This window comes from Triticum aestivum, unplaced genomic scaffold, assembly GCF_018294505.1.
Source record: "Triticum aestivum cultivar Chinese Spring unplaced genomic scaffold, IWGSC CS RefSeq v2.1 scaffold9766, whole genome shotgun sequence".
NCBI lineage: Eukaryota > Viridiplantae > Streptophyta > Magnoliopsida > Poales > Poaceae > Triticum > Triticum aestivum.
In genome coordinates, this window is record NW_025227556.1 from 8,425 (window position 1) to 18,547 (window position 10,123).

At 48.0% G+C, this 10,123-nt stretch overlaps 2 protein-coding genes across 2 annotated transcripts; both read left to right on the forward strand.

Moving 5' to 3' along the window:
- The first annotated feature begins 2,325 nt into the window (after positions 1–2,325).
- LOC123172763 (uncharacterized protein DDB_G0271670-like) lies at positions 2,326–4,728 on the forward strand. Its single transcript, XM_044589689.1, has 2 exons — positions 2,326–2,730; positions 4,051–4,728. Exons 1-2 carry the CDS (start codon positions 2,527–2,529, stop codon positions 4,513–4,515), a joined length of 669 nt encoding a protein of 222 aa, XP_044445624.1. The 5' UTR covers positions 2,326–2,526; the 3' UTR covers positions 4,516–4,728.
- A 2,834-nt stretch (positions 4,729–7,562) lies between these two features.
- On the forward strand, positions 7,563–10,114 carry LOC123172764 (phospholipid phosphatase-related protein type 3-like). Its single transcript, XM_044589690.1, has 3 exons — positions 7,563–9,204; positions 9,298–9,717; positions 9,793–10,114. Exons 1-3 carry the CDS (start codon positions 9,157–9,159, stop codon positions 9,862–9,864), a joined length of 540 nt encoding a protein of 179 aa, XP_044445625.1. The 5' UTR covers positions 7,563–9,156; the 3' UTR covers positions 9,865–10,114.
- The last annotated feature ends 9 nt before the right edge of the window (positions 10,115–10,123 follow it).

Sequence of the window (10,123 nt, forward strand, 5' to 3'; positions counted from 1 at the left end):
CTTCCATCGAGGACGACTTCATTTCAAGAAGGGGAGGATGATGAGGTCATCAATACCATTGTTACACCCACAACCCCTGCTACTATACATATTGGACCAATTACTAGAGCTCGTTCATGCCAATTAAGTTACGAGGTACTTTCATTTCTTGGTAATGATTCTAATGTTCATGAGAATATGATGCTGCCTAAATTGGATACATTTGTTTTGCTTACAAATGAAGGGTCTAGCTTGGAGGAGGATGAACATTGGAGCAAGAACAAGCATGGAGATGACGACATGCGCAAGGGAAACAAGAACAGAGTTTCAAGTGATGATTTCAGGACTTTGAAGCCACCATAACGAGTGCATGAAGTCTTGGACAAAATATACAAGATGTCACTTCACAAATTTCGTCCAGAGGCTATTATAGGTTCCGCGTCACCTTATTATTGGGCCAGGCCCATGCAATTTTGAAGTACATAATTATAGGCTGTTTTTAGAGTTCGTACGTGTGGAGAAATAAGAGATAGGGTTGGTTTCGGACCCCTCCCCCAAGGGCCACGAAATTCCCCCCTCTTCCTCCATATATACAGCCCTTAGGGCGTCGTTTAGACTTTGGGTTTTGTTTATATTAAAAATTCGTCTAAGCTACAACTACGCATACTTCCTTTGTGTTCAACGACCAGACCAAGACGTCACAGAACCCCATCTTGATCAATAAAGCTTTCATCTTATATACGCAATATCCAGATTACAATCTCAGTTTCTTGCTTGTTCTTCGTTTGCTCGCAGGAAATAGACCCTCGTGGTCAGGTTGATCGTGCTCCGGCGTTGTCAATAACCCTCAGAAGTTGGTTTAGCGATTGCTAAGGTGCGACGTCTTCGCACGATCGTAGTCGAATCGTCCAAGTCGACTCCCACAGAAAATGATAGCTATCTCATCGAAACATCGAGACACCTTCGCCTCAATCAAATTTTTGTTGGAAAAATTGAAATGTGAGGGAAGAGGAGAAGGGTTAGATTCATGTGATTACTGACCTTGATGAATTTCTTGTCGTTCTTCTTCGTCTAGATCGAGTTAGGGTTTGATGCGGTTGCCATGGCAACTTGAGAAACCATAGGATAGAGGCAGGGGAAAGGAGTTGATCAGGAGGTGGGCGTTGGAAGAAGGGTTATGGGAGGTTTTTTGGGGTGGCGACTCTCTTGTGGGTGACTCATGCTAGTTTGTGCAGGCTAGCGGGGTTCACGCCAGAACGTGTGGGCCGTTAGGTCGTCGTGCGGATGTGCGGGTGTTGGGGTCTTCGTCCGAACGACGGTCGTGCAGGCTGGCTTGGTGAAATACTGGACGGGTCGTGCGGCACGACCTCCTAGTAGCCCGCACGTATGGCAGTTATCGGCGTGATTTTGATAAGGAGGCTAGCACATCCCAAAAAAGATACGAAAAACTAACGCCCACACGTGTGGCATCTTGCACATCATCCATGCGCCTTCATCACCACTCATTTTGCCACATATGAACACATGACATCAGCAGGAATCTTTTTGGTTTTCGGCTTAAAAATGTTTTATCTCCTAATTAAAAATCCGTTTTCACCATTAAATTCGTCTCAACGAGATCTTCAAATATGTTTTGACGATTTTTTTTTTGCCCAAAAGTTGCCATGATGTTTACACTGTAGTTGCCATAGTGCTTAAACTAAAGTTGCCATGTGGCAATTTTAATTTGTAGAGCATGACAATTTTAGTTTTTTTTGATGATGGCAATTCGAGTACTTTCACTATGAAAACTATTTTTTGTATGAACCATGGCAATTTAAAGTGCATGTATCATAACAATATTAGTTTATTGTTCATGGCAAGTCTAGTTTCTTAATTCACTATTTTATAATATGTAAAAATTTACTTTTAAATATAGAAGAAAATAGCTGAAACATATCATGACAACTTCAGTGTAAACATCATGGCAATTCATATGCAATAGACATGACAACTTTTAATCCAAAAAACATTTCGTCAAAATATATTGATATGAGATCCAGTTTCAAAAATCTCGCCGCGAGGGATTTAATTGTGAAAACGGATCATCAATCGGATTTTTTATTTAAGAGATAAAACATTTTAAAAACTGAAAATCCACAAAGATTTTCAGATGCATGCATGCTGTAATGTGGCGTAGTCTGTGTGTTATAGGGCGTGTGGGCTGGTTTGGCTCTTACCACATATGTGGGCGTTAGCGTTGTCCAAAAGATAAAAATGATAGCACACAAAACAAACATTGAGTAGTATATGACTTCTTTCAAGAACACGTTGGACTATATAAGTGTGGCTCCAGCCAGGGAAAGGAGCCACTCTTGCAGCACTTTCGCCAGCCCACCCCGCTGGTCTCGCTCACGGTCACGGGATACCCCACGCGACGAACACAACAACACCACGGCCAAAAGCGAAGCAAGAAATTCCTCTTTCCTTTTCCACTTTCCTCCCTCATTTCCACCCACCGTCGGCAGGCAGAGGCCACCGGCCCCTCGCTCCTTGTCGCCGCTCTGGATGGCCACTGCTCCCAACATGGAGATGATCGCCTCTTCGCTGCGCAGCTGCTCCCTCAACGGCGGCGGCCGGCGGCCGGGCCGGCGCCACCGCCACGGCCACGCCAGGGGCGCTGAGGGCAGCAACGACAGCGAGGGCGTCACCGTCGAGCTCAACTCCGACGTCGCCCTGCCCTACCACTGGCAGCAGTGCCTCGACATCCGGGTACGCACACGTCCCCATCTATACATTCCGTCATTTGTTCCCCTTCACAACATCCGAATCGGAGGGAGAACGAACATCCGCCAGGGATGGGATCGATGGCCGTGCGCCCCCGTGGGCGTGCGTGCATGGGCGTGTGCGCTCTCCCAATCATTTGGACATAAATGACAAGCGGCTTACGAGGTAGTTGGATACCTGTACTTAGTAGTTTTGAGGCCCGGATTCGATGGGTCAATCATTCGCATCATTTAATGGCCAAAGCGGCTGAACACTTGAGACGGATTGAGCTTCATTAATCGCCTCCACTTTTGGCCCCCTCTTTTGTTCTCTTGTTATTGGACTCTTGCATAATCTGCTCCTAGCCGGCAACTCTTTTCTCTTGCAAAATTTCCTTTTGATTATTTGATCCGTCTCCTTGTGATTTCTTTCCAGCTTCAGAAAGGTTCGACCCTTTCCGCTGGATGCCAACTTGTTCTCCCCCATTGCTATGCTGCTGTTTTCTCTTCTTGAAATACTACTAATATCCAAGTGCGCCATCAGATCTGCGTTTGTCTTGTAAATCCTGACATATCTGTGTGGATCCATTCCTTTTTGCTCTGTCTCCCTCTCTTTGTAAAGCTAGATTTTGCCATAGGTTTCTTCTGGACCACAGCCATGTCGATTATCACCGGAGCTGTGAGGATCTTTATTGCGCCAGGATAGGGAGCCAGATCCTCTAACTTAGAGAACCGGGGTCACGGTGCTACAGTACTGAATCTACACAAATAAAATGCCACTCTGCTTCCAACAAACAAAAAAAGTTGGTTAAAAATAAGGTGCGATGTAGCCTGAATCTTCACCGTTCGATTTCCGAATCCTAGAGAAAAAATATGTTGCGGGTTTTCTCATTTTATTTTCTTATTACTCTACACAAATACTCTCCGCACTCGCTCCTCTTCATTTTGATTCTCTCCGCACTCATCTCTATTTTTTTCCAAGCTAAAAACCACCACAACTGTCACACACTGACCGAAGAGAATCTTTCATATATTCCACATTTCATCTGATCCAGCATTTCTATTCCACATTGCTCTGCCCCTGTATTGATGTCCATCGGTTCTAGTTGTTAAACATTTTCCTTCTGCTTGGTAATCAAACATTGTTTTCATGGCCTATCTCAAATCAAGATGTAAATACATTTTGAAAGTTTTTTTGCAACATCTCTTTTCTATTTTTAGTTGATTTTCCTCAACATTTTTTTTGCATGATTTTTCTCAACATCTAGATGCTACTGGGAACCTATTGAACTTGCTACCTTTTTTTTTTCCTAATGATCTGATGCAGACGGGGCAAGTGTACTACATCAACTGGGAGGACGGCACCCGGACGACTATCGACCCTCGCACGCCGTCCTTTTGCTCCGCCTTGTCGACGCCGCGGTCCACCTGTTTCACTTCACACCGCGCAGCCTTCACTTCGTCGTCCAGCTCTGGCTACACCTCCGCGGCGTCCAGCGTCACCGGCGACTATGGCTACGGCTATGATGACAGCGACGGCTATAGTGAAGGCTACGGCGACGAGGAGAGCAGCAGCAGTAGCAGCCGGAGCTCCGGCGTCTCGTCCGTGCTCTCGTCTTTCTTCCCCAGTGACGAGCCCGCCTCCAGCGACAGTGGGCACGCCACCAGCCACGTGCTCGTTGCGGTCGGGTGCAGGGCGTGTTTCATGTACTTCATGGTGCCCAAGAGCGTCGGCCTATGCCCCAAGTGCGGCAGCTCCGGCCTCCTCCACCTCGGAGCCTCTTACGCCTGAGCTGCCAGCCTGTTCCCCCGTGAGTCACTACTTGCGAGGCGTGGTGCAATTTCATGGACTACCGAAGAGAGAGTTTTGTGCGAGGAGGTCCCCAAATCGTTGACACTGATTCCTGGTTCCTGTGCTTGTGTGCCAATGTCCTCTTGGGACTCGACGACAGAGACTAACCTTCCGTCCTTCCATTTCAAGAGTGAACATTTATGCTCCAATTAATTACCGTTGTTGGGTTAGCATTTTATTATTTTTATAAAATATTGAAAGGGAGCAAACAACTATGACATGCACACAAAGTCTGTAATTTTTTAACATAGTAAAAAGTACAAACACAACATAGTAAAAAGTACAAACACAACATTTTATTATTTTTTTAACAACTATGACATGCACACTATCAAATAGGTTCTAGTTGGTGCAGTGCTTACTTGGCAATTTGGCTATATTATCATATTTATTTCCAGATTTTTTGGTGATTCAGAGCTTTTAGACATCATACAACATTATGAAGTTCGCGTTGAATGAAGGGAGATTGTGGCGACCCGACCCAAATGGATCAAAGTCTTTGTGCTTAAGTGCTATTCCATGAATCGACTTGCTAGCACACACAATACTTGATAAATAACAGAGTTCAATCACACACTTTATTACATAAAAAATCCTCAAATTGAGTATTTATTTACATAAATATGGCGGAAGTCCATCTAAATCGAGATACTAGGGAAGCATAGAAGAATAATGGGTCCATCAACTCCACTAGTAGAATTGAGTGAAGAACAGCGAGCTATCGCATATCACTCTTCGTCGGAATAATCTGGACCATGATAAGTTGCAGCCGTGTAGGTCAGCACATGAAATATGCTGGCAATGTCACACCTTGAAATAAAAATGTTAATTTCTATCTCTACATACAATCTGACTGGTGGAAGGCTCTAAGTTTCAAGTTTCTGAATAAAGCTAATTTTGTCCTATATCAAATTAATTAAATTATTGCTACAAGTTCATGTCATTATTGAGATGGTTCCTCCTGCTCAATCCAAATCCAAATTTATTTATAACCCAATTCATTAAAAATGATGAGATCACTCAATAATTTCACTTCTAGATGCTCAAGTTGTACGTAACCGGGGACACGACTAGTCGATTAGTTTTACACTCTAGGGAGGTTTGTGCAAATTTCCCCATAAGACTCATTCACCTCCTTTGTAGTCCTCACACTGCTTGATGTTTGAGAACCGGGATATCGAGACAAAGTCTTTCAGATATGTTACCCCTTAACCATGGATATGCCGATACATATACATTCCGCTACATCTGCTAGCCTGCCCGGGATGGTTCCCACAAACTATTCAACTAAGCTAGAGCCAATAATAGCTTTTGTCCGCACACGTAAGCTTCTAGTCATGAAAGATTCTTTGATCCCTTTGAACCTGGGTAGCTTTCCACACAAGAGTGATCCCCTGGTTATTCCAGGAAACTCGGTGATGCGGAGCATCCCATGATCCATGGACACATTTACATCTCCTACAACACCGCTTGGACCAATGAAAAGAGCACGTCCAAGAGCTTTCGAAACTGAGGTGACATCACTCCTCTCACAACTCCATTTCGAATCACATGAGACATGGCTACAACCTCAAAGGGGGATGCTTTGCATACTCAGGTACCAAGGACTTAGCCATGGAGAAGCTAAGAAGCAAGGAGAATCGGAAGCAGAAGACATGCGTGAAGACCGAGAAGAAATCAGCCAAGTCCCAGGCTGGCCGGATGATCCGGATGAGGTCCCGGACGATCCGGACAGAGCCCGGACGATCAGGACCCCGGTTCGGACGATACGGATAATGCGCCCAATGACACCCGTAGTTGGACCCCGAAGTCGGACCATCCGGATGAGCACCCGGATCATCCGGACACCAACCGGACATCTGGACCCCCTTCCGAACATCCGGGCCATCGCCGCCACTGCCTGCGCCGTCGACTGATCCGGGCCATCACCCGGATCATCCGGACAGAGCCCGGATCATCCGGCTCCCTGCTCGGATCATCCGGACCCCGCATGCGTGCGCGTTTTGGGCTGAGGCCCATGTACCCCTCCCCCCTTAGCCTATATATATGACTTCTCCACCTCTGTTCTAGGGTTAGCATTGTGATAGCTCATACTTTGAGATAGAGCCTTGCTAATCCATCCGGACCTACTCCACCGCGACGGACCGACACCTCTTCGGTGAAGATCCACTTGGATTCAAGACCTCCTCTCGGAGAAGACCCTCTTCAAGACCTCCTCACGGAGAAGAACCGGTTAACCTATGTATCGTCCCTTGTTGGATTCGGATCTTGTACCCTTTTGTGTTTCGAGGATCTAGCGCATGTGTGACTATATTCTTGTTGGTTGAGTGTTTTCTCGTGTGTTTCCCTCGTGTTCCCCTCGTTTCCCCTCTCGTGTTCTTCGTGTTCTTGGTAGGATCCCCTCCAAACTTGAAAGATCGGGCATCTAGGGTTCTACCCTACATCACTCGGGCAAATCCCTGGTTACTCCAGGATGCCCCTCACCATGTAACCGTTCACTACTACAACATGCTGCTAACGCGACACTACGATCAGAGGCCCTTCGACGAAACTGTGTGCGATGCAATAATCGCAAATGGTGGTGAGAAAAAACCGTCAAATAAGGTGGAAAACGTTTGCGATGGCGGAGACATCAAACACGGTTCAGATTTTAGTTATGTGTGCTATGCTGGGCACACGGTTGATCTAGAAGAACTGTTTGCGATTAGGAAGAACAACAAAAATGGGTGTCGGTGTCAAAACCGGCAGATCTCGGGTAGGGGGCCCAAGCTGTGCGTGTGAGGATAATTAGTAACAATGGAGAAGGGACACAACGTTTACCCAGGTTTGGGCCCTCTTAATGGAGGTAAACCCCTACACCTGCTTGATTATATTCGAGGGTATAGGAGTTACAAGAGTTGATCTACCACGAGATCGATTCGGCTAACCCTAGATAGCTAGCCTAGCAATGTTATGATCCTGCGTCCGATCCAACCCTCCGGTTTATACATACACCGGAGGGGCCTAGTGTTGTACAAAGTTGGTTTTACAGAAAGGAATAATATATCCGGACACCTATACTTGCCATCCACGCATGTGAGAGCCCTCATCGGACACGAGGGATAATCTTCCATCTTGTATCTTGACGGCCCATCAGTCCGGCCCACATCAATAGACCGGACGCCCGAGGACCCCCTAATCCAGGACTCCCACAGTAGCCCCTGAACCAGTCTTCAATCATGATATATTCGGCGCTCAGATTGTCTTCGGCATTGCAAGGCGGGTTCCTTTAAAGAATACACATCGGCTATCCTCAATAAAAGAATTAAATCCGGCTTTTCGCAATAAACACAACCCTTACCCGCGAAGGCAGGATATATAGAAAACGAGAACAACGTCTTTTATGGACAACTCTCTCAACGAAGCGTCTAACTCGAAACCCGTCATTTTGAACCGTTTTCATGCCCCGCATTCCGTGCTTCAACGTCACGCCTCATTGGCACGTCTTGTCAAAACAGAGATCGTGTCCACTTAATACGGGATTGCATATCAATGACATTTGGGTAATCCAACCATTTGCGGCGCACACATCCATTGGGAATAGGCGAGATTCAAGGCACGAGTGGGGGGCGGTTGGTATTTTTACTGCATATAAGAGGGCTAGGGTCCCCCACTTTCCTCCCCACGCCTTCATATCTTCTCAGTCTTCCAATCTCCCAAGCCCTTCTGTGCTTGCAAAGTCTCCATCTTTCTCACCACCACCACCACCTACTCCGACCATGGCCGGAGCTGGCTCCAAGGGCAAGTGGGAGGCCTCCTCCATGATGGAGGAGAACATAGCAGATCTTCAGAGTGTCGGGTACCTCACTACCGACATCAAGCACCGGCTTCCCTCTGAAGGTCTAGTCCTTCCCACTCCGGAGCCCGGCGAACGGGTTGTCTTCCTTCCCCATTCCTTAGAGGGTTAGGTTTCCCACTCCACCAGTTCGTCTGCGGACTTATGTACTACTACGGGCTAGATTTCCACGATCTAGCCCCAAACTTCTTTCTTCACATATCGACGTTCATAGTCATGTGTGAGGCCTCCTCCGCGTCCGGCCACACTTCGGCTTATGGCTCAAGGTCTTCAACGTGAAGCCGAAGGTGGTCGATGGGCAGCACGCAGACTGTAGCGGGGCTATGATTAGCAAGCTGCCGAACACCACTTGGCCCAAGGAGGCCTTCGTGGAAACCGTGAAGATCTGGCAATAGGAGTGGTTCTACATCACCGAGCCACGCCGCCCCAACTGGGCGGCCATTCCGAAGTTCAGATCCGGACCCCCCATGAGGCTCACTTCCTGGAGCGAGAAGGGCATGGACTGGGGGTCCCAGACGGAGGTGCTGGTGCTCCAAACGCACATCACCAACGTGTTGGGAAAGAATGTTGGTCTAGCCAACATGATACAGATCATGCTTTTCCACCACATTCTCCCCTGCCAGCGCCGGGCTTCCCCTATGTGGGAATTCAAGCCGGAGGATCCGCGGACGCGACAACACTTCTTTGACACTACACACGAAGGGATGTGGAAGCTGCTTTTTAAGGCACGGAAGAGCAGCTGACCCATGGAAACCGAAGACATCGACATCAACCTCGCGTATCCGGCCTCTCCAGTAAGTGTTCAGTTTCTCCGAAGACATATCTAGTTACATGTTTACACACATATTCGGTCTATGCTGGACTCATCAACCCATCTTTTGTTGCAGGGTTGGACCAAGAAGTCGGAGCGGATCAAGTGTCTGGCTCTGTTGCCCGAAAACCTAGTTACTCCTCAGCTGGAGAAGATGCTAGTTCCGGCGCCTTATCAGCCACCGGAGAAGAAGGCCAAGAAGAAGAGCAAGGGGCCCAAGAACGGGCCCTGCTGCAAGGCCCCTCCGGCTACAGTGTCCGGAGAGGTCGAGCCCGTCTCCTCTTGCGAGGAAGATGAAGACGAAGAAGAGGAGGAGGAGGATGAGGAGGAGGTGGAGAGCGACTCCCCTCTCAGGACGAGGAGGGGGAAAGGACAGCCCCTGGGGCCTAGAACGGGTGACACCGAAGAAAGGGCGAGTGGTCCTCTCGGACAGTTCGGACACAGAGTCCAAACACAGTCTGGGGCGGGCCCAAAGGGAGAAGCCCCTGGTCGAGACGTAAGTTTTAGAGACTCACTCGTTCAATTATTTTAATCTAACTTCGTCATGCTCATCCTCCTTTATACTTTTCAGCCCTACACGCGAGATCCCGATCCCCTCTTCTTCGACGGGGAACTCTTTAGCCACCGGGAAGGCAGAGAGTGATGGACCATCTCGCGCCCTTTCTCCTCCCGCCATGGAGGACACCGAGGTGTCATCCCAAAGGCCATCTCCTGGTCAAGGATGGGTGGACGAGACACTCCGAAAGTCGCCCGAGGACAACACCTCGGGCGTTGCAGAGCGGGGCACGGAGATCCCCACAACCATTGAGGGTGAAGGATTTCAGCAGTCCGGACCCTCGCCGAACACCGTCCCGGAGACCAGTACGGCACCATGATGAGGACATCAATACCATTGTTACACC

Coding starts and splice junctions, on each gene's coding strand:
- LOC123172763 (XM_044589689.1), top strand. CDS start 2,527: ATGGCCACTGCTCCCAACATGGAGATGATCGCCTCTTCGCTGCGCAGC. Junction 2,731..4,050: donor AGCAGTGCCTCGACATCCGG/GTACGCACACGT, acceptor GATCTGATGCAG/ACGGGGCAAGTGTACTACAT.
- LOC123172764 (XM_044589690.1), top strand. CDS start 9,157: ATGGAAACCGAAGACATCGACATCAACCTCGCGTATCCGGCCTCTCCA. Junction 9,205..9,297: donor TCGCGTATCCGGCCTCTCCA/GTAAGTGTTCAG, acceptor CTTTTGTTGCAG/GGTTGGACCAAGAAGTCGGA. Junction 9,718..9,792: donor GAGAAGCCCCTGGTCGAGAC/GTAAGTTTTAGA, acceptor TATACTTTTCAG/CCCTACACGCGAGATCCCGA.